Source organism: Equus asinus, chromosome 3, assembly GCF_041296235.1.
Source record: "Equus asinus isolate D_3611 breed Donkey chromosome 3, EquAss-T2T_v2, whole genome shotgun sequence".
Taxonomy (NCBI): domain Eukaryota; kingdom Metazoa; phylum Chordata; class Mammalia; order Perissodactyla; family Equidae; genus Equus; species Equus asinus.
In genome coordinates, this window is record NC_091792.1 from 31,355,401 (window position 1) to 31,380,950 (window position 25,550).

The 25,550-nt window shown below is 35.3% G+C and overlaps 1 protein-coding gene across 21 annotated transcripts in view; it reads right to left on the reverse strand.

Moving 5' to 3' along the window:
* INPP4B (inositol polyphosphate-4-phosphatase type II B) overlaps positions 1-25,550 on the reverse strand; it is a 794,515-nt gene that overhangs the window by 228,372 nt on the left and 540,593 nt on the right. For all 21 annotated transcript variants that reach the window (XM_070504821.1, XM_070504820.1, XM_070504819.1 and 18 more), the window contains 2 exons: positions 21,342-21,414; positions 9,185-9,332 (listed from right to left, as the gene is read on the reverse strand). In XM_070504821.1, coding sequence (XP_070360922.1) covers positions 9,185-9,332; positions 21,342-21,414 — 221 coding nt within the window. The remainder of the gene's footprint in view (positions 1-9,184; positions 9,333-21,341; positions 21,415-25,550) is intronic.

Sequence of the window (25,550 nt, forward strand, 5' to 3'; positions counted from 1 at the left end):
TTTAGGAAACTTCTCAGAAGCAAGGTGTTACACTAAGTACTTTGTAAGTAGAATGCCCTCCTTCTCCTTCCCCAATATACAGTTCCAGCAGAGGCCTCCAGAGGTTAAACTCCTACTGGAAAACTGCATTTTATAAGATTTCAATCAGATTGTGTGAATTTGAGTTGTGAGCCATAGATTTTAAGGAAATAAGGCCATTGGCAGAAAAGCCACTAGCAGACTGTGCACTGTCACAGGCAAGAAATGATGGCGGGTTGGGATTAGAGTAAGATGGAGTGAAAATGTAAAAAACAGATGAGTTTTAGAGAAAGTGTGGAATCAGAATGATTGGAAATTGATACTCGATATTCAAACTTGAATGTGCATAGAGATAGTGAGACAAGACAAAAATGTATGTCCTGTGTTTCTGCATTGGACTGTTGGACAGAGGGTGGTATCATTTACTGAGAAAGGAATTAATTGAGGGAGAATGATTTTAAAGGGAACGACATGAGCTATGTCTTAGACATGTTGACTTGGAAGTAATTACAAAACATCTAAGTGGAAACATTTAGCAGGCAGTTGGATGGAGGTATCTGGAGCTCAGAAGACAATATGAATTGGAGGATTTAGAAAACAATAGCACACAGATGACAATGGATCCTATGGGAGTGGATGCAACTGATCACGAAGAACACAAAGAGTGAGAGAGCATGGAGATGGAGAAACATGCACAAAGAATCACCGACATTTCAGGGATGGGCAGGAGGAGAAGAGTCTCCTATGAAGACAGAGAAGGCATGACTAGCAAGGTCACCTGACTACCAGGGGTGTGTGCAGCCATAGCAGCTGATGGAAGACTGCTTCAAGAAGGAGTTGAATGCTACCAAGCGGCCAAAAAGATGAAGGCTAAAGATTGTTCACTAAATTTAATGACAAAGAAGTCATTGGGAGATTTTAGCCTATAACTATTTCAGCCTTCAACAGATCAAATATCCAGAAAAGACAGAGAGAGACAGAACATTGCAAAAACAACTAATTCATTGTAATAACAATTTTAAGTTACTAGAAATTAAAAGATATATACATCCCCCTGTTCATAGCAGAATTATTTACAATAGCCAAGATACGGAAACAAACATTGATGGATGAATGGATAAAGAAAATGTAGTGTGTATATATACAATGGAATATTATTTCCATAAAAAAGAAGGAAATTTTGCCATTTCTGACAATATGGATGAACCCTCAGAGCATCACACTAAATGAAATAAATTACACAGGGAAAGACATGATCTCAATTATGTGTGCAATCTAAACAAAAAAACAAAACCCAACAAACTCATAGACATAGATACAGAGAACAGATTGGTGGTTGCCAGAGGTGTAGGGTCAGGAGTGGGCAAAATGGGAGAAGGGAGGCAAAAGGTACAAACTTCCAGTTATAAAATAAATAAGCCATGAGAATGCAATGTACAACCTTGTGACTACAATTAACGATACTATATTGCATATTTAAAAGTTGCTAAGGGAGGAGATTTTAAAAGTTCTCATCACAAGAAAAAAATTTGTAACTATGTATGGTGATGGATGTTAACTAGACTTCTTGAGGTGGTCATTTCACAATATATACACATATGGAATCCTGTTGTACATGTAAAACTAATATAATGTTATATGTCAATTATACCTCAATAAAAAAATTTAAAAAAGACAGAATAGAAATAAAACCAGCAAAACAAAATAGAAATAGAAATATAAGTATGCAGTTCACACAAGAAGTCTGTTTAAAAAAAGAAAGATGATAAAGATAAAATAGAAATAATTAATTGAGACAACAGGAAGAGTAGAATTGATAAGTCTAGAAGAATCCTCTTTCAAAAGATCAATAAAAATCAAATATATTAATCCTTATGAAAAATATACAAAAGCTATATGAAGAAAACTACAATAGTTTATTTGTACATATAAAAGAGGATTTGAGCAGACCATATTCCTGAATGTAAAGAGTGAATATTCCAAAGATGTCAGTTCTTTTGAAAGTAATTTTGCTGTTATTGTCTCCATTCAATGTTTTTAATTACTTTGCTTATGACAGTGGAGAGGCATGGAAACTTGGCAAGTATTATAAGGAGGTGAGAAAGAAATAGAATATTGAAAATATGATATTGAAGATAGTAAGTTTTCAGAAATGTAGCTAATTTCACATCTCATTTTATCATGTTATCAAATAAATTCTTGATTATTAAAATTTAAAATGCAAAATAAATGAAAATTTAATAGTGAGAGTATTGATTAATATTGAACTGATCTCAAAATAAAGACAAACTTTCTAAGTATAATGAAAAATCACAAAATATACATAAAATCTTACTATAAAAATAATAAAATATAAATTTAAGAATAATATTTGAAAAAATATGTCATAAAATATATACTGAATATATACTAAATACATAAGTAGCTCTTGCAAATCAAAAGGGAAACTATGAATACTCTGGTTCCCACATGGACATCTATGTGTATTTGTACTAAACATATAGATAAATGTACAACCACACAAAGTATCAAAAGTATAAATTTAAGAGGCAAGGGGACTCCAATAGTTGATACCAGCATATCACCCAAAAGGCCAGATAGAGCCCACGGCATCTCAGTGGTTACCAGTCATCCCATAATAGAAACCACTAGGCATCCAAAGGACACTGCAAGGAATCAAGAATGCCTTTGTCACTGCTGCTCTGAAAACACAGTCAGCCCATCCTCATTTACCCATATATTTTCCTGAGGTAGGGAAGGGAGAAAAGTGAAATTCTGAATGCCTGGTAATTTTCCTAAAAAAACAGTCATCCAAAATTTTTAAACGAAGCATGAGGGAGACCTAAATTTTGAATGGACTTTGATGTTTGGATGGAAAGTAAACTGTTTAAACCAGAAGAAACCAAGGTATGGTTAACTGGCAAGTCTAAGTATTCTTTGTTATTTGTAAGGGTCAGTGTATTTCTTTTCAATTGCTGTGTAATAAATTACCATTCTAAATCCACCATCCAGAAATAATCATTGTTAACATGTTAGGATACATATTACTAATAGTTTAGTTTATTTCTAGTCTACTTTTTCTTCTAGTCTTTTTAATGTAGCAATAAAAATTAAGATGCAATAATTTTTACTGATTAGTAGCCTAGATTTTTATTTACCACTATATGGTAGAATCACAGATGTATTCATAATACAACTCAGATATGCAAGGAAAATTAAGCATGATACCAGGTCATAAAGGTCATGGGGAGCAAAATTTTGCTTTCCAAAGTGAGGCTTATGAAGATGAGAGTAGATGAAGAAAATAAGACACAGCCTTCCTTCTAGGTGGTGAAGTTAGAGTGATTTTACTTTCCCTTTTTTATATTTTCTATATCTTTACTATTTTCTATAGTGAGCATATATTATTTTTTTGGAAAAAATTCAATATACATTTTATATATTTGTAAAATATGGCTCCAGGAGCAAAGAATCAGAAAACTGCTAAGAAAAACATAAGCCTTTCTTCTCAGCAGTAAACATAACTTGAGTGATGTCTACGATTCCCTGTTTGCGAATTTTTTGGACCTAAACCATAATATAAAATTCAAAGTGTAGTGTTGTGAAAACACTTCACCGCCAGTGCAAAAGCTGTGATGTATCTGAACCTGACCTCAGAAGGCTTAGGCCAATGGGAGGGAGCCCCAAAGAATTTAAATTCTATCACAGCCCTAAGACTTTGTGTATGCACAATCTCAAATTTAATAAAAGTAGTTCGTGTTGAATGCAACGTGTTGAGTCACACTAACTGTGAGACGAAGAGACTAACAGCAAGAGAGCTTTTAGGTGGCAGCTGCAGGCAAGGACAGACATTGCGTAGGAGTGATGTGAAACTAGCCTCCGCACCATTATGTCTCTGCCAACATTTACATTCCATGTCATGACTGGCTGAGAAGGATAACGTTTTCCTCAATTATGCATACCGGTATGCATAATTCAAACAGGCAAATCATGCACACATGTGGTCTCTGCAAACACTCCCAATAACTTACTCTGTCAAGTGTTTACAAATCTCAGATGTAAGAAAGTTAATAACATACTTGGATGTTACGAGTGGAATTTCATTCTTACCAAGTTAAAAAAATTATGAAATCACTAATAATGCCTTATCTTTAAGACAATTTTGACTAAACATATACCTTATATTTCCTTAATTCTCTTCCTTAACTGCTGTTTCTTTCACAATTAAATCCACAGTCAAATTTTAGGGATTTTCTCTCTGCGAGACTGATATTTATGAGACTAATTTATGACTGATTTATGAGACTGACAGTAATCATAGCAGTCTTTCAATCTTCCATTTTCCACTCCCTTGGTAAAGGAGGGGCAGTTATGTAACAAAATATTAGGATAATTCCCTAAACAGTCCTATAGAGAGACAGCAACACACCAACTCAGAGAAGCTAACTGTATTTGGTCACCAGCTTACATATAAAAATTTAAATCTGGGGTGAAAAGGGAGATTGAAAGAGTCAATTTATCATGAAATCAATTTATCATGAAAGGGTAGGATTTTCAAAATCCAGACTCCACGGAAGTCCAGGACTGACCACATTTGCAAATTCATCTTCTTAGTAATTGAGAGGAAAGTTCATTTTTGTAAATAAAGTTTTGTTAAAACATAGCCACAATTATTTATTCACATATTGTCTATGAGTGCTTTGCTTCTGCAACAGCAGGGCCAAGCAGTAGAGGCGTGACCATATGCATTTCAAAGTCTAAAATATTTACTATTTTGTCCTTTAAGAAAAAGTTTTTGCTGACACTTGATGTAGGGCATGGCTAAGTTCATAAGTTCATATTGTATTTACTGACTTCTCTAAACAAAAATAAGATTATTTATCCCCATCTATCTAGCTAGCTAGCTAGCTCACTCCATCTATCCACAGGTCCTACACAGAACAAACTATGAAAAGGGTCTTAGTGACAGCTTACATCTGCTACTCATTGACTTATTACTCTTCACCAACTAAAATGATACAATTTAACTAATATTTATTTTAAAGATTCAGAAAATAGTTGTTTAGGTTTCTTAGCAATGTAAATGACCATAATATAAAGTTGGCCAGGGAAGTTTTTTTTGTTTGAAGAAAAAACTCCAAGCTTTTTGTTCAATAATTCCCCCAGGATAGATTTCCGAGCACGCAAAAGGAGCATTTTGCACTGCTTGCAGGAACTAAAAGATAACAGCACTATAGCACCCATAGTCTTCATCAAACAAAGTAAGATAGTCCATCTAAACTGTGTGGTTGGGAGGGAGGTTGAGGCAAGTAAAATACTTTCTGGGGTCTGAATAAGACTAGGGTTAAAGAGGCCAAGAAAAGAACTTCAGAGTAAAGTTGTGTGCAGGCTGGAGATTCCACCCAACCAAGAAAAATGTTTCAAGTCCTTTTGCAGGACAATGTCTCATTCTTACATATTTAATTTATTATATTATCTTATATCATATTAATTTCATATTATAATATAATTTAATTTTTATAGTATACCAATTTATATTATATTGCAAATATAGTTCTTAATTTATGTTCTCAGTTTGATGACATATCTTCAAGTAGATTTTTCAAGAAAGTTTAGTGGGTGACATTTTCTGAGCTCCTGCATACTTAATTATGTCATTTCCATTACCTTCATTCATAAAAAGTTCATAATCTGACCCTATATAATAAAGTGGGGTCATAGCCTTTACCTCTCAAAAATCAGTATTCAAAAATCAGTTATTCCACGGGCTTCTGCAAAGAAGTGTAAACTTAGCCTGATTTTAGCACATAAAGGAAAAAATCAAAATTGCATACATTTTCACTGTTTTCTTTCAAGCTTCTGCACAAATTTTTCTTCCCCAAGAACACTTAAAATTATCTGGGAGTTTCCAGCTTTGTGCCCTGCACATCTAGCATCTTCTCTCTCATCATTTTGAACTCACTTCACCTTTGTTCAGCGTTTGAGGAGAGCTTATTCTGTTTGTCTTCCACATTACTGATAGGATTTCTCAGTGTCAGATCTGTTCTTTTCTGCTGGTTCTTTTCTGTGGCTTTAATTTGGCTGCTGTATTTTAAAATTTCATTATTCCCTCCACTAACCTTTTCTTCTCAGCATTTTCCCTATAGGATGATGGCTCTTTTCTTATGGTTTTCTGATTCTGTTTCATAATAGCCACACCTTCTTATACTCTAACCAGATGGCTAGTCAATTTTCCTAGAAACTTTTCCTATTTCCCTTTTGAGTCTTCAGTATGATTTTTTCCCTACTTTATAAACTTTTAAAGATTCATTGTTGAATTTTTAAAACACATTCTAATGATGGGAGATCTACAAAGAAAAGCTGTTGGAAAAAGCAAAAGGTATGTGGAACAGGCTGGTCATCACAGTGCCTAGCCAATTTTTAGAAGCTATTAGGTTTTTATAGTTTAAAATCAAAATAGGATTTTCTTCTCTGAACAATTCCCAATGTATACTGATGACAGTTCCTAGAGCTGTCACTAGCAATGGAACTTTATATATGGAGGAACTGTGCCTTGTCTCCACCAAAACTGCCCGCTATCCCCTTCCATGCATTTGCAATTTTTTTTCCTGCAAATACATAGGAAAAAAGACATACAGAGAAAGGCAAGAGAACAGGATGGGTGGACAACACTTTGTTGTGTTAAAAATATTAAAACAGTAATTACAGAGGCTATGCCTACTAAAATTCAATGGCTTAATGGCTGCTTTCTCCTTATTCTATACTCAATATTTCCCCCTGGGATTTAGGGTCCATGAATGGATAGACAGAGAGCTACTAAAGGGAGTGGGAGTGGAGGGTGGGGTTGGAGATAGTCCTGTGGAGAACTCAAAAGCTGTAGACATGCAGAAGGTCAGCTGCTGAGCCTTCAAGGGGTTTCTAAACTGATAACAAAAGACAGATGCGGGCAGCAGTAGTGGTCTTTCTCTTCACTTTCTTTCTCACTAGCTTTCTGTATTTTTAGATGAAACAGCATTAGTCCATCAACTCATATTTCCAACCCCAAAATATGAGCCTAATAATTAGTCATTGTGTTATATATAGTATGTAGTATAATAATATAGTATTATGTTAATAGATATCAGTATTTTGTAAAAAGTCATCATTTTCCATTTTCTGTGTCTATATGAATATTTTAGTGGGAATTTAGGACTGGCTAAATTTGATGCAGCTTTCAGGTGCAATTTTATAGGATAAAGCATAGCCCAACTTCTTTCTTTTTTCTTTTTTTTTGAGGAAGATTAGCCCTGAGCTAACTGCTTCCAATCCTCCTCTTTTCGCTGAGGAAGACTAGCCCTGAGCTAACATCCATGCCCATCTTCCTCTACTTTATACGTGGGACGCCTACCACAGCATGGTGTGCCAAGCGGTGCCATGTCCGCACCCGGAATCCAAACCAGCAAACCCCGGGCCACCAAAGCGGAACATGCACACTTAACCGCTCTGCCACCAGGCCGGCCCCTTAGCCCAACTTCTTAAATCTGCTTTGTCTGGCAACTCCTCTTCTGTGGCTCTCAGCTGAAATAAAGGTGCTAGGTTCTGCCTGTCACTTCTAACTCCTGCTTGTCTCCTGAGTCCTTCCTTATTCTATACCCTCTGTGAGGCACAGTTATTCTCTCCCACCCTTCCGTGTGAAATGTGATCTTTACGTGACTCCAGTAAGAGTGCTTCTTAGTGTCCAATAGTCTAGAATACAACAATGTTGAGGATGACACTTCTTTTATGACTTTGAAAACCCAAACTCCATGCTCCTCTAATCTGCACATAAGCTTGTTAATCCTTCCTGAGAGTTTCTGCCCATCACCTACTCTTACTATTAGCCCTAGGTAGGGATAAAATCGAACAATTTGGCTTACGCTAATTCATGCTTGCAGCTGGCTCTTATAAGTAGTCTGCTTAGGTTCTGAACATGCTCCAGGTTCTCTCGGGCTGAGTCAATACCTGCTATCTGATTTCTGCGGCCTGATTATCATCACGCTGCTACTCTCAAGTGTCCGCCTTCCTGTCCCTCTTTCCTTTACTTCCCTAGCTCCAGGATGTTGTCTTATATGTCTTATATGCTTGATTTTCCCTAAAATCCAGGTTCTGTTTTCTTTGTTCTTCACTTGAATATATATTATTTGCGCAGTCCTTCCTACCCTAACAAATCTTGTCAATACTGCCAGGCTTGACCATGGTGCACTCACTGGTTTAGGTCACTATGGCATCCCAGGGGCTGAAGAGTCTACCAAAGGAGCACAATACTATTAAGCAACTTGGTGTACTATCGCGAGCATAGGCAGAAATCCAAATTTGGGACATTTTACATTTTCCTATATATTTTAGCAATTACAAATGTTAACTATTGAAAATATTTGCTAATTTTCTGAGATTTAGGGCCTTAACAGTATTTAGTATAATGTAGTATTCGGCATTTTTAAAGTCACTAGAAGTTTATAAGGCGGAGAAACAAATTGTTTGATCAATCATGGCTCAGAGATACTCTTATCAACAATCAGCTTCAAATCCTTCTGTTATATTATAGCAATGGATTTAATTTTGTTGTATGACATACTGTCCATTCACATAGTATACTGTATCAATCATCTCAAAGAGTGCTTAGACCAAGAAATATCTGAAAACTTTGTTACAGATGAGTAGTCCAAAGAAGGGTCAAGTAGGAATTCCTTACAGAAACAGTGATCATAAGCACATAGGTAAGGACACAAGGATTATTAGCTAGGTCAAAGCTCAGGTTATTGGCTAGACACAAGTGATACAATAACAATCTAATGCAAGCCACAAATGAGAGTCACATGTGTAATTTTAAATTTTCTAGTAAAAACAAGCAAGTGAAGTTAACATATTTTATTTAACCCCAATATATCCAAAATGTTAAGATTTCATTATGATGTCAGTCCTTTTTTTGTTTGTATGCTAAGAATGCAAAATCTGGTGTGTATTTTAGACTTACAGAACATCTCAAATTAGAACATTCACATTTCGAGTGATTAATAGCCAAATAGGACTAGCGGCATCATACTAGACAGTGCAGTAGTCTAGATTTTTATATCATCATACTTTAAGAAAAAATGTTTTATAGAAAAAATAATTAACATGAGAGACATTAAAAATTACTTTTTCTTACCTACACAAATCTTCTTTTATGTGAAGAGAGATCAATTCCTTAGGAATATGAAAAGAAAGTATGCTCTCTGACATCTGCTCGCGGATTCGCATCCACTTATTGTCAGATGTGGGAAATCTATATAATTTACACACTGGGTTCTTCAACACTGGGAAGAAAGAAAAAATAAAAGGTTAAGAGTTAAATTATAAAGATATGTACATCAGATGAGGATCAATTAGCCAAATCATTAATCAGAGTACCATTCTAATTATTTATTGGATCAAAAATTTGTTTTTTATCAAAATCTATTTGTGTTTGAATTGCTAAGAATTTTGTGGTTACATCTCATCTTTTCAGTAGTTTCTGAGACATATAGTCTTTATTAAATTAAAAAATGATACATCAAATTCCAATTCATAAATACAGCTACATGGTTTTTTAATTTATGACCTATTAATTTCTTTCTCTTCTAAAGATTTCTTAAGGCATATGTTTTTATAAATATAGATGAAACTATACGTATATATACATAATACACACTTTGAAAAAATATATTTCTGAATTTCTTCTGATCACTCTTAGTCAATTTTACCCACTTACATAGTAGGTGACAACTGATATGTTATTTCAGAGGTTTTAAATGGCTCTACTACTAAAAATGATTTATTTCTTAAATGTCAGAAAGGTTCATTCCTTGGCTTAAGAGCTATTACAATTAAAATATTATGCATACTTGAGTGCCAATGCGTCGATAACACACTTGTCTGAAACCACATATTATCAGACGCAAGACAGGGAGACTATGAACAAACTCTATTTAAGGTGAGTGGGCAGTGATTAGGGGAGAAGTAACGAGGTCATGCTATCAAGAATTTTGAAAAGTTTAGGGAAAAAGTAAAGGGCCAGCTATTAAGATAAGACTTGATACTTTTTTTTCGCCAGGACAGCACTCCTACCACACACTCCCAAGCCGTATATTTCAGAGCAGAATTTTATCTCCATTGCTCTTGCACAATGGATGCCTTTGTTACACTCAGATGCCAAAGCTTAATGGGCAATAAAATATCAGGTCAATCACCAGTCAAGTATCTATGATTATTTGGCTCCAGTTTACCAATAAAGCTGATTAAAAACAGAATTTGATATTGAAATGGATGTAGGGCTTTAAATAATATCAAGCATGGTATGTGGGCCAAGTCTCCTAAATGTATAGGGTAAAATGCCTTTCAAAATTTTAGGGTTCTATAAGACTCTATCTCATTCACTACCTGAATAACATATAATATCCTTCTGAACATTAAAGTGAGGATCTATTCATCCATTCTTCTGCAACCATGCGTTCTCAGAGTACAGTCTGGACATTATTTTTATCAGAATTGATACTACATTGGAAACCTTGATTTCAAACATCCCACTCTTTAATGACCAAATTCAAAGCTACCCCCTACTAAAAATTAGCCACAGTGCTCACTTTTCAAAAGCACCTATAGAAGCTAGAAGACAGCAAAATATCTCCAGTATGTTGAGAGACAACATTTCAAATCTAGAGTTGTATATCCAAAGAGATTATATTTTTAACATAAACACGATCTTTAAGTTTTATCAATTAGATCATATCACAGATCCATATATAAAGTCAATTATGTTTATTTTTTCTTTTTTTGTTGAGGTATAATTGATATATAAAATTATATTAGTTTCAAGTATACAACGTAATGATTTGACATTTGTATAATATTGCAAAATAATCAGCGCAATAAGTCTAGTTAACGTCTGTCACCATACAGTTACATTTTTTTTCTTGTGATGAGAACTTGTAAGACCTACTCTCTCAGCAATTTTCAAATACACAATACAGTATTATTAACTATAGTCACCACGCTATACATTACATCCCCATGACTTATTTAATATAACTGGAAACTTGCATCTTTTGACTGCCTTCACTGATTTTTGCCCATCTGCATCCCCCTGCCTCTGGCAACCACCAATCTGTTCTCTGTATCTATGAGTTTGTTTCTTGGTTGGTTTTAGTTTTTGTTTTTTCACATTCCACATATAAGTGAGATCATACAGTATTTGTTTTCTCTGAATTATTTCACTTAGCATAATGCCCTCAAGTTTCATCCATGTTGTCACAAATGGCAAGTTTTCATTCTTTTTTATGGCTGTATAATAATCCATTATGTTTATATATACCAAGTTTTCCTTATCCATTCACTGTTGGTGAACATTTAGGCTATTTCCACGTCTTGGCTACTGAAAATAATGCTGCAATGAACATGGAGGTGCACATATCTTTTGGAATTAGTGTTTTTGTTTCTTTGGATAAATACCCAGAAGTGGGATAGCTGGATTCTATAGTATTTCTATTTTTAACTTTTTGAGGAAACTTCATACTGTTTTCCATAGTGACTGTACCAGTTTACATTCCAACCAACAGTACACAAGGGCTCCCTTTTCTCCACATCCTTGCCAACACTTGTTATTTCTTGTCTTTTTGATAATAGCCATTCTAACAAGTATGAGGTAATATCTCATTGTGTTTTTAATTTGCATTTTCCTGATGACTAGTGATGTTGAGCACCTTTTCATGTACCTGTTGGCCATCTGTATGTCTTCCTTGGAAAAATGTCTTTTCAGATCGTCTGCTTATATTTTAATTGAATTTTTTTGTTGTTTTTGCTACTGAGTTGTATGAATTCTTTACATATTTTGGATATTAGGCCTTATCAGATATATTTTCGTTCATCTGAAATATAAGAACCTACAGCCAGTCAATAAAAGAAACTACGATATTTCATTCATTTTTAAAGTGTAAATGTTTCAAAGATTTAAGAATTTTATTACAACTTCTATTGGCATATCTCTAGGGTTGGAGAAGAAGAAAAAGTGTGTATTTAATTCAATGTAGGGTCAGTTTGGTTAAGCCATTTATGGGATCTCATGAATTCTAACATAGCTAACATGATTAGGAATATAAATGCATCCTTTTATAGTAAGACAAAAACTCAGTCTCTGAAATGTCCCAATTTTTCTTTAGTATTCTAAGCAAATATTTAATTACTTGCTTTATCTATACTCAGTATATGCACTGCTTTTTAACCTCTGGTTTTTTTGAAAGATTACACAGAATCTTTGTATCTCCCAAACCATGGTTAAAAATCCTTGGCTTTCTCTTCTCTTTTATAAAACAACAATTATTTTTTAGAAAATTTATATTTTGAAGTAAGTCACAAAATGTAAAATTCTTCATTTTCTCTGTTATCCCCAAACTAGGCCTTCAACTTTTGATTTTATTGCTTTCATTTTAATGCTCTTCAATGTGTTTTAAATATACACTTTGGTAAAATAGCTTAAGTAGAAATCAAGGGCAGTTTGATTAATGAGCTCTAGAACTCTCCTCTGGCCATCCAGGACACATCACCCAAAGACTCTGTGGGAATGCTGCTGTTTGTACGGGAAACACTTGGGGCAAATAAAAAATCAGGCAACTTGATCATCAAAAAAGAAAAATTCCCAATAATGTCTCCCATCTAACTTTTATGTTATACGTTCTGATCTTTCAAAACTCACAGGTTTACAACATTAGCACAAAACTGTATATACTTATCAGGATCTCAGTGTAGATATAATGATATCCACTTTACAAGCCAATTTGATCTAGTAGCATTCCTTATTGAACATCAATCTATGAATAAAGCGAAAAAATTTCCTCTGTAGCCTAAAATACCATATAATGGAGTCTGACCTCAAAGATGAAAAAATATGGCCTGACTTTAACTGCCATGCAAATTTGTTGCACTGGTTACAAAAAAGACCAGATAAGATGTTCTTAACTCAAAATTCTTGCTGAGTTGATAGTGGGGAGATTTTGTCACATTCTCAGGTAAAAGAAAGGCATGGTATTCATGCATTAACTGTTGAACAATAGGCCATAAATGATGAATGCTTTTGGCAATTTTTTTAATGCTTCTTCCCTGTAATAGAGATACAGTTTCAACAATTCCATTCACACACTCCAGCTGTGTAAATGGGTCCATCACTTTCAGCTCTGGCTCTCCACTGATGCCAAGTATTTCTTCATATAGAAAATGCAAATCTGATTATACGATAGGCTCTGCTCAGCAAAGAAAACTATCTAAAATCTTTTATACATTCTTTTTAAAGAGACTCCTGTGTAATAAGTATTCTCTTCATTTTTTTTTTCACTGTTTTTGCCAAGACAATTGCTAAAAATATCATGTAACAGATTCTCCTAAGAGAAAAGTAGTAGAGACATCTTGGATCACATCATGGCCCTGTGATGCCTTAATCAGGGTACAGTTCTAAGCTGGTCCAGATATTGATACCTTCTCCTTGAAGTCTACTTCCTAAGGTGAACACATGATAAAAAACAAATGACAGAATTGTTTCCCCCTAAATTGCAGCACAACTCAAATTTCCATATTGTTTCTCTTGGACACTGTAACAGGGCCTCTTTAACAAGGTAATGCCCACTTGCTTTTTCATGGGATTCAGCAATCGTGAAAGCCAAGCTGCCCCAAGTCTGAATTATCAAAGTAGAGATGCCAAAGAAGTGTTCAACAAAGCCAAAAAGTATAGACAATATATAAGAAAGATGGCTGCTCAAGAAGCCTGGGGCAGAAAAGATAAACCAGAGAGACATCACAGGGCTGATTTCTCTTCTTTGTGTGTGCATTAGGGATGCCAGTGGTTTGGACAAAGGATTTTGGAAATTTGGATTCAGAGTCGAGAGGTTCATCAAAAAGTCAAACACTTTTTCAACAGGTTGTCTTCACTATATTTCCCCAAAGGAAGCTCATCTGTGATTATCTTCCTGCATTTTCTTGCTTTTAGGAGGTAGTAGAAGTCACATATTTAAATGGAATCTGACTCGATTGGCGTCAAGCCTTATAAAATCATTATTCTAATGCACTGCAGATTCTTGTAGAGAATCTATTCATTCTGTAGCTTTCAATTATGCAGTTGTTTAGTAGTTTAATTATTCAACTGAACACACATAGATTGTCTATTCTCCAAATACCACATTATACTCACTAAAGATAAGTCTGTGTAATCCAATTAGATATTGACACTCCCTCATTTGTACATGAAATATCTTAGATTTATATACATCTTAAACGCATGTCGGCTCTTTTTCAGATTGGATGAGAACTGAGAAACCTAAATAGAAATCACTAAAACACTATTCTAAGCATGGCTATAGAAAAGAGATTGTAAGAAAACATGAGAATATAATCACGGGCCCATTTAGAGCCAGTGCAAACAGACCTCAACTCTTATCAACAATGTGATTAAAGATTGTCTTTCAGAAAACCTGCAAAGTCACTTAGCCAGAGCATGCGCAAAAGAAGACATCATGACTTGAAATGACCTCGGAACCAAAAATCCTCCTTCCCACAGAACCCAAGCACCGAGACACGACCAGAAATTGAAAGCTGGAATTTTATCATAAGTGAGGGGTCCCTCATTCAGGAAGATCTGGTGTTAAAATTCCTTCTGCACCTCATGCAAAACTGTTTAGAATTCCATCAAAGATGTTTAGAACTCCATCATGAATGTTTAGAACCCCAGCATAAATGTTTAGAACCCCATCATAAATGTTTACAACCTCATCATAAATGTTTAGAACCTCATCATAAATGTTTAGAATCCCATCATAAATGTTTAAAACCTTACCCTAAAATGCCTGAAGCCCAACAATGAAAACCGGCCACACCAGCGTCTCCGCATGCCAACCTGTTCTCCCTAACCTCCTAAATTTTGTCCCAAATCTTGAATCAGAGAGACAGATCTGAGGGCAAAGCCCCCTGTCTCCCTGCAGATTGATCTCACAGAATAAAAGCTGAATTCTCCTCCAAAGGCTGATGCCGTAATTAATTGGCTTGCTTATGCTGATCAGGTAGAGAACCAGAATTTTGTGCAGTAACAAGAGGAGCTTGGAAAATACAGCAAAGAGATCTCTCTCTCTCTCTCTCTTTTTTTTTTTTTTGGTGAGGAAGATTGGCCTTGAGCTAACATCCATTGTGAATCTTTCCCTTTTAGCTTGAGGAAGATTGTCCCTGAGTTAACATCTTCCTCTATTTTGTATGTGGGATGCCGCCACAGCACGGCTTGATGAGTGGTGTATAGGTCTGTGCCCAGGATTCGAAGCTGCTAACCCTGGGCTGCCAAAATGAAGCATCTGCACTTAACCACTATGCCACCGGGCTGACCCAAAGAGATATCTCTTTAAAAATGGTAAAGATTAAATCAATCGTAAAAAAAAAATAAACTCCCAAGAAAGTTTTAGTAACTTTTCTCTAGGTTTGTCATAAAATACAAATTATGTAATTGTTTGTGTTGTTTTTAAAGTAAACAAAAAAAAAACTAGGAATAGGAGATGAGTTGGACAAAGTGCTGCTTCCCTCGTCTAGCCAAACCCACAAGCTCTTGGCACTCCATCTTCAATTCAAGGCCAAGTATAAGAAAGTCTATTACAGATGTCAGAATAAAACATAAAAATAGTACTTGCCAGCATTTAGTCTCCAATTGGTGATAATTGATGAGTTTCGTGCGTAGAATTTGGATTTTAGATTTTGAGTGGTCAGAAAAATGATTTGCTTCATTTATGCTAGTTTGAATGATTTGGTCTGTTCATTCTAGTTCAGTCATTAAAGAAAAAGACTCAACTAGAAAAGGTAGAAGCTAGCTAATATTTCATGCTGAGCAACCTGGAATGACCTGTAGTTCACTGAACTCAAGTTGTTTCTTGCCAATTTTCCTCTGCTCCAGGCATTCCCTATACTTCAAAGGAATGCCCTTCTTTCCTGGCTACAGGTAATCATCCTATAAACTCAGCTCAGCTAGCACCTCCTCCAGGAAGCCTTCCTTGGCTTCTATCCCCTCCCTCCCTACAGGTGGCTCCCCTTTGTACATCCCATCCCCATCTCTATCATGGTTCTTACCAGTTGTGATACAATTGTCTGCTTACTGTTCTGTGTCTCCCATAAGAATGTGAACTTTGTGAAGGCCACGACTGTGTTTTCCTTGTCTTCATTTTATCTCCTGCACGCAGCACACTGACCAGAAAATGCAAACATTCCACAGAGATGAGCTTAAACCCTGCAACTCAGATGCTTCCCATCATTACAGGGAAAATGCAAGAGGGAAGGACATAATAAAAACCCTCACTTCAAGGGAGAGCACAGGCATCAGGATGGAAGAAGGAAAAACCACATTTGAGACAAAGACCCCATCACATTCATCCACAAAATATGACCTTTGTGACTATATCATTTCCTTGACTTTATTTTTCTTCTAATTTACTCAAGTGGGCAGTGGAGAAGGTAATGGGCTTACAACAGGAAGATAGTTGAAGCATTTAAAGGTGTGTAAGAGATGATTCTATTGATTTTTAGATAGTAAAATTCACTCTTCCATTGAAGCTACTTAACATGCTAAATATATTAGTACACAGTAATGAAAGGATATGGAAATTCCAAAACAGCAGGTTAATGGACTCTATTACAGTTGTCAAAACAGCAAAGGGAAAAGAAATCTGGAGAGTAAGTATAAAGGACTAAGGGCAATGTTATAAGCCAAAATGGCCCCCAAATTTTACAAATCAGAGAGTTATAAATACAAGGACAAAATCTATTCAAAGTAGTATGGAGAAAAGACAACAGAGGTATCTTTGTTAATATAAGATGATATCATCTAAAATTTGACGAGGTAGTAGATTTAGTACCTCATGAATGAAAAGAGAAAAAGGGGGAAACTGGGGTTTTCTTTCTGGCTGGAATGCATCAGTACTCAAAATGAATAGAGAGGAAAATATTTCTGACAATCTCTTAAAATATTGCGAGTCATGCATTGCTTTGGATGGGGGTGGTAGTGAGGAGAATGTTACCCCAATTTTTTTTTTTTTTTTTTTTTAGCTCATTTGTGTGGTATTGGGAAAAGCAATTAAAATCCATGGTGCCTTATGAGGCAGAAAAAAATTAAAAATGAGAATTTGGTAGAAATTTTTAAAGAAAGTAATAGATTATTTTATTTCAAACAATTAAATTTCAACATTTTTCTCATGGAGAAAATAACAATGCAGTTTTCTGTTACCTGAAACATCAGTTCAAATGATAAGATACATGTGTTATCAGCCATTTGACAAGCATTTATTGAGTTCCTATTGTATTCTGGCCCTGGAGATATAGAAATAAGCAAGCAATGTTCCTTCTTCTTAAAAAGCTTATAATCTAGCATCTTCTGCAAAGCAACAATAGTAGATGGATTAACCCTATTTTGGGAAAAAGAATCAAAGATATAGCAGCCTATTTTGAGAAAAGGTGTGATTTATCTGTGAAGCAAGAATTACAAACACGAATAAATTCCCCACATAGGAGGGGACTGCCTGTATTTAGGACTGACAGCACTACAGTCCCCTTGTCTCGGTTTAGATTCCAACCACACAGTCATGGAAATCATTGCCGTCAGATATACCCTCTGTGAATATGAAGGATAGTATACACGTTGATATACAGCATGAAAGTAATCTTTAAAGAATATAAGGGAAGACTTCATGACTCAAGAAGCATGGAATTCAACGAAGGAAGATGCTGTATCAGATCGAATGCTTGCTGGCAGGGGGAAACTCACTCAAAATGTGAAGATAATAGGAAACGTTGTGACAGGGCCCATCAGCTCCTCAGGGTAAGGGTCCATGGGTTGAAGGACTCTGCAGCACTATACTCTTACAAGGAAAACTGGGAGAATTAAGACATCTAGAAAGAACTGTCTTCCTGACAAAATTTTAAAATGGTACATCTGTGGTCAGGCTTATTAAATATAAATAACTCCTGAGAAAGACAACTGTAAATGACAACAAATAGATATATGACTCCACGTGAAACTGATTAAAAGGAATACTTTTATGAAATATTTCTAAAAAGAAGACAAACATGTAAAAGCTAAGCTATGCTATATCAGCTTCAAACATTTGAGAGCCAAAAAGGAAGTCAAAGACTGTCCAGGTTAATTTGATCATTTTAAAAGAACTGATGTGCAAAGAGCCTGACCTGTCTATCAGGTCGCACTGCTGGTTGGCACATCTAGGCTTTGACACCAGTTCTTCGGACAGTTCGTTCAGTGCTCTGATATTAAGACCACAAGAGCCCACTTGTAACTGTTCTGCTGCAGACGAGAGGCCTCAGTTGATGTGACTTAGCAGGCCCTGTGGCAGACCCGACCCTCTGCACTCCTCTATGTTCAAAATTAACTTCCCCTACTCCCCCAACAACAGGTTCAAGCATTCTTACTACCATTTTGCTTAAATGAATAAGCAAATAATTAAAGAGGTAAATTTCCTGTTTCAAGAACTTTATTCTGTGAATTATATAAAGTCAAACTGAATAAGAACTTTACATATCTAATACTTACAATGTCTTCTAGCGTGTCTTGTTTCACAAAATATAAAATCCAACAGCTAAAAGGAATTTGCCTCCCCATATAGGTAAGGTACTTACATATCCTTCTTACGGGATCGTAAATTCTGTCCCCAGTCCTCCTCATTCTTTCTCTCCTTCTGCCCTCAATTACCCAGATTCCCAACATACTCATTCAACTTGCAAGGCAAACAGGACATAAAAAAGGTGAGACCTTAGGGGGAAGAACTTTTTCTTTTTCATCTTACAATAGATAGGCGAATTTCCTGAATTATAAATTAAACCTCTAGAGATATAAATAGAATAGTGAAGAGCTGCTATGAGGTATGACATTCTCTTCCACTCACTCAATAAGTACTTCATAACTCACTTGAGGCTGGCAAGTTCTATATAATACATTAATACAAAGACTTCAGAAGAATGTCAATAGCTCCCTTTGCCTACAGATTTTTAAAAAAAATACCACATGGGACTATAATAGATTAATTCCAAAGTCGCTGAGTTTAGACATATAAATAAATAGAACCAAAGACAGAGGTACACACAAGCCAAAGTCACACAGAGAGGTATATTCTATACCAGCACAACACAATTTTATATTTTGAACAGAAACATTTCAAATACAGTACTTAGTTGTGTTTTTATTTAAAAATCTAGCTTTTATAACATTTGCTGTCATTTATTCTTTTCTTCCCCAAATATAAGAAGACTCAAAGAAAATATATGTGGCAAATATCCTAGGTTCTGAGCACTCCTCCGGGTTGCCTGGACTAAGGACATTGAGAAATATGTTCAGAAGTAAGTGGAATATCACCACAACTGTCACCACCATGAACGAAGAAAAGAAGTAATCAATCATCTTTCACTCCACTAAGTAAGCATATTTAAATGGCAGAATGCAGCTGCTTCCATCAATTCCATGTCAGTTGTCTTTGTCATATTACAATTTACGCATTAGGAGTAGTCCCCAGTAATATGGAAGAATTAGTGCACTTTCAAGACTCACGTCTTACAGATTTTATGGCACAAGTATTAGGAGGTACAGATTTATTTTTCACTATGTCCCTCAGTCTCTTCTTTCTTATGTAATATATTTTCTACTTAGAGAGCCATTTTTCTCTTTCTCTTTGAAATTTATATTAAACCCATCAGTATTTTAAAAATGGCATTTCTTTTTGTGTGCATAAAAGATTACCAGGTTCACATGAGTGAATCATTAAAAAATTATCTTATAATTATAGTGTGGATCATTTTGGTGACAACCTTATTCATTCAGACTGTATATAAGAGGGAGTTAATATCTCCCACCCTTGATTTTATTTCTCAAAAATGGCATTTAGTAAAATAAATAGATTATCTGGATATATTAAATTAAAGACTAAAGGTTCGGTCAACTTTCAGGTGGAAAAATAAACGTGAAGAGGACCCTTTGAGGACACATTAGATATTTTAACCACGTTGATAACTTATCATATACTTTGATGGTACATGACCGGGTAGATCCTTCACTGTTTAATGCACATCCCTTACTCTTCTGCATTCTTAATACAACTTTTAAAAAAACACGTCATTTGGTCATAGGTTGAGAATTAGCTGCTCTTCTTTGGTATAATCTCTCATTCTATATAAGTATAGTTAATGGTTTTTTTATTGCTAAATTTTGAGTTCTCTGTACTTATAAGCACAGTCAAAGGGAGGCCTTCCTTTTCTTCATTTCCTATTATTAGTGGCTTCCTGCAGGGAAAAACTGTTAATAGTTTAGGGGTTATGTATTAGCAAGCCTTTGAAGTTTGGTATCATTCATTAAGCTGATTTTTATGCTATGTCATTGTTTAAGTGTACAACATGGTAGGGCTAGAAAAATATGAAGGCTTATTTTATTGTCACACCAACTTGTTAATTAATGGCTTTTTAGTAATGAACAGCCTAGTGATTAAGAGCAAAGCCCTTGGGATCAAAACTGGATTTAAATTCTGGACCTGCTATTTGCTAAGTAGGTGACCTTGACCAATATCCTCATCTGTAAGATGGAGATAATGATAGTGTCTTCCTTATAGCACCTGTCAGAAGGCAAAGTAAGGCAAGGCATCTAAGGCATTTAGCACATTGTCTCTCACTGTAATAGTCATTATTTACTATTGTTATTAATGATAATACAATTTACTTTATCATTAAAAAATTTGTTCCATAATTACATATACATATTATCATATATTTTTTAACTGTACCATATGTCTCAATTTTATCCACAAGGTCATCATTTAACACATTGTTTAAGGCCTTATTGAAATTCAAATACATTGCTCTCAGTAACACAGAATATGCATACAAACACAGGATGTACAAATACATGTATAAATTTTTCCTCATGAATCCATGTGCCTACTGGTTTAACAACTTTGAGTTCTATAATTAGAAAGTCAAACTAAATAAGAGCTTCACATTTCTAATACTTATTCTATCTTCTAATGTGTCTTGTTTCAGATAATACAAAATCCAATAGCTGAAAGGAATTTGTTTTGCCCTGTAGCCAAGGTATTTATATATCTTTCTTACAGAATTGTCAAGTCTATGGCCCCACTCTGCTGGCTCCTCATGATTACCAACTCATTTTCTAAGCGTTCACAAATGATTCTGTAAGAATGCTGCCCAGACTCAGTACTGAGTTCACAGGAAATTAAAATTTAGGTTCAGATGAAACTAACATAAGTTTCGAAACCTGAGGTACATACCTGCATTCAAAAAAGGTAAGTTATCTTTTCCGCTCACACTTTCTGGGGCTGTACATTCACATACCAGTGCACACTAGGAAAGGAAAAAAGAAGAAAGGAAACATGTTTGAAAATAAAATAAGAAATGAAATCGTTTTATTTTGTTTGCAAAAATGAGGCTATGAACCTGGTTTCAAAAAGTTCTGAACACAACATTTTTGTAAAACTATTTTCAGCTTTATCTTCACTATGAAGCTTGTTTAGTGTGATTATTTACTTACATATATTATGACTGTAATATATTATTATAGACTCCATTTCAGTTCTAGTTAAAGATGACTTAGGAAAGAAAGAAAAAGATGAAAAAGGACTGTCCCCAGGATGCTAGGGAGATGTTCCTGGTACAGCAAATCACATTTGACGAGCTGAATGGGTTTGTATTTCTGTCCCCTGCGACGATTTTGGATCAATAAAAAGCAAATTATTTTCTAGATTTTCAATAAAGCCAACTTTAAATAAAAGATTAAAATATGTTGTAGCATCTAATTACATAGGACAAAAGCAGATTTTTGTCTTCAGCAAAATAATGCAAACACTTGCTCATACAGTATAATGACAACTTATAAATAAGCTGATCATTGATTTATAAATAAGCAATTTATAAATAAGCTGATCCAGAGATCATGGATCTATTAATCCACGATGAACAGATTAAGCTCATGAGCCTTTACAGAACCAACACGTCTCTGGACAGAATGAACGAAGAGACACAGAAGAGTACACTGCCATTTTCCTAGTGCGTGAGCCATGAGTGGAAGACAACATCCCAGACATCTATCTCTAAGCGTGGGTCTTTCCTTAAGTTTCCTAGGAAATTGTAACTAACAGAGAAGCAAAACTCTTCTGACCCCAGGAGATTGACAAGAGACCTATTTTCACACAGACACCAGCATTTGCTTCTTCAAATGAGTTTCCTTTTATCTCTAGCCAAAAAAAAAAAAAAAAAAAGGTGGGGAACCAAGAGAAGGAGGAGAGGAAATGTTCAGAGCAAACATTATCAGACATAAGCAACTAAATGCAAATAAAAACAAAACAAACAAATGAAAACTCAGCAAATTCTTTTCATGAGGAGTTTTAAGGGAAAGTGTCATCCTTCTGTAGCACACATGGCTTTGCTCAAGAGACGCCAAGGGCTCAGACCACCACCCCCAGTAGGGTGTATCCAAATTGTTTGGGTATTTCCTTACTGTCCTAACTCTCTCTCTCTCTCTCTCCTCTTCCTCCTCCGGGCACAGGCCCCCTTGAGAATCATGGCCATTAAGGTCACTGTTACGATGGAATGTATATATCCCTTAAGCATTTTGAGAATAAAGATAAATAATTGAAAATATTGATTTAAATGTTACTTTCTGTATCCTTATAGTCCAATACTTATTCCTCTACCATAACAATTCATCACATTACTCAGGGAATTTCTTGATGGGGAAAAATAAGCTTTCATAATTTCTTTAGCACTTATATTGAGGTCCTGGTTCACTGAAAGAATGAATAACTAACTGCAAACAGCTCTTAAAATTTTATTTTCTCCAAGTTATTTTCATGACCAACCAGATGTCAGAGGTGATCCTTTCTTTTATTCCACAGTTATTTTGGAAATTCACTTTCCAAATCACTAGAGCATTACAATGATGATACTTGGAAATACTGAAAATTCTTTATTCCTCCAATTTCCAATATTTCCTCTACTCCTTTCAGCCTATGTAGGGCTGTTAAAATAATCTTTCGTAAACACTATATTCATCACATCAATGTTCTGCTCTAGAATGTATAATGTGTATTTACTGCCCAATCAAATCCAATATTCTCAGATTAGTCTTCAAATCCTTTCATGATTTGTCTCTGACATCCTTCCTCATAACAACCAGGCATATAGCTATGAGCCATCTTCCTGTCCAAAAGAGGATCATCATCTACAATATAGCATATAGGAATGGTTTAGATTAAACCCCTTTAGTGAAGAAGTCCATAATTCATAAGGACCAGGCTTTATCCTGAGAACTGGTCCCCTATATGAAGGCAGACCTGCCTGTTTGTAATAAAGACAATTTTCTGTTTCCTAACAGAAGGCCTGTATTATTTTACCAAACAGATATAGAAATATGACTTTCATACATTCATATCTCCCATTCAAACTGGAAGGCAGGTATTTAGGACAATTTTAACCTAATTACATTATTATTTTGCAATTGTATTTTGAAGCTCTACTATTCAGAATGCTCTCAGATTTAAATCCATGGCATATAAACAGAAAATATCCAAAAAATATTCACTAAATTAATATTTTCATATTTGGACTCAATAGTTAGTTTCTTCAATTGTTTCCTGAGTATACCTTCTGTGTCTCTATTTAGATTGAAAGTTTTTTGAAGCTAAGAACTTCTTATTTCTTATTTCCTTAGGCTATTTTATTTAATTTTTTACAATTGACCCTAGAATCACTTTTACATGTGCCAGCTCCTACAGAAAATGCAAAGATTAAAATGATGTGGAATCTGTGCTTAAGGAGACTCAAGCTACACAGACTGTTCATTGCTATCATTATGATGGATATTTGCAGCATTACACACTTATATGGTGTGTGCTCTCAATGTAATGACTTCACATTTGTGATTCTGATCAGAAATAACAAATATCACAAGCTTTTTATACCACATGCAGCATCATGAACCAATTGATTTTGACGAATATGTTAGATGCTAAATGTGGCCAAGGAGAAGAAATAGAAGATACGTAAAATTCTTGGAGCTTAATGATTTTGAACATCAACTAACATATCGATTTGTCATGTCTTGGGCTAGAAAATTAGCAAAACTGTAAGAACAATGATCACAAAGTTCTGTATGAATCCATCAAAGACCAATACTTCTTGGCAAAGCACTTTCACCTCTGTTAGTTTATTCCTTAAATCATGGTTCTCAAAGTTTGGTCTAGAGTCTCCTGCAAGTCCCTGATAACTTTTGTCTTTGAATCTCTATAGCATCTAGAACAGAGTGAAGACAATATTATTTTCATAATAATACTAAAAAATTATTTGACTGGTTTCCCTCTCTTTCTCTTACAAGCATAGAGTGGAATTTTCCAGAGGCTATATGACATAATCATTTGATGGCTAAAGGTATGTGTGCTTGTGTACCCTTCTGTTTTAAACATTTCTCCTTTGAATTTCTAAGATGATAAATGTATATAATCCAAAAATGTAAAATCTCTAATGTAGTAAATGCCAATGGATAAAATCCACATAAATATAAATTTTAAGAGTGCAAAATATGCAAATTGCCAAGCTTTTCTCATTCGGTCTCATGGTCTAAATACCATCCAAATACCATCTGATGACTCACAAATATGTAATTCTAGCTTGAACATCTCATCTGAATTCCAGACTCAAACCTCCAACTGCCTACATGCATCTACATCTGCATGTCTAAGAGGAATCAGACTTAACATCTCCCCATTTCCTCTCCTCCTTCCCCTGCTTCTCTCAGTTTTCCTTATCACAACAAATGGTAATCCTATTCTTTGTTTACCCTTTGCACCTGAAGTCTGGCTACATTTCATTTTCTCCATCCTGATGCAACACGTCTTCATTTCTACCCTGAATCTCTGCAATAAGCAGGCTCCGTTCTCTGTCCTTGCCTCCTTTCAGGCCACACTCAACACAGCTGCCAGAATGGTCCTCTCAAAACATGAATCAGATCATTTCACACCTATACTCAAAAATCCGCAACGGTCTTTACAGCTAGCTCAGAGTCTAATGGCCTAGCAGGGAGTACGCAATCTGTCTTCCCTACCCCATGAACTTCTGTCCTCAATTCCTACCACAGTCCTCCTTAACTGCTCAGCTCCAGTCACATTGTCCTCCTTGCTATTCTTTCAACATAACAAGCATGTTGCCAGCTCAGGGCCTTTGCTCTTGCTATTCACTCTACCCAGAATTCTTGTTCCTCTCAGATATCCACATCTTGCTCCCTTATTTCCTGCATGTTTCAGCTCAAATATCACAGTATCAGTGAATCTATCATTGATCATCCAGTATAAAATGGCCACCTGCCAGCACTCCCTAGTCCTTGTACCCTGTCTTATTACTTTTACAGTGTATAGCAACATCTGATCAACAATATATTACTTCTTCATTTGTTTATTGTTTACTTCCCCAAAAGGCAGTATCTGTGT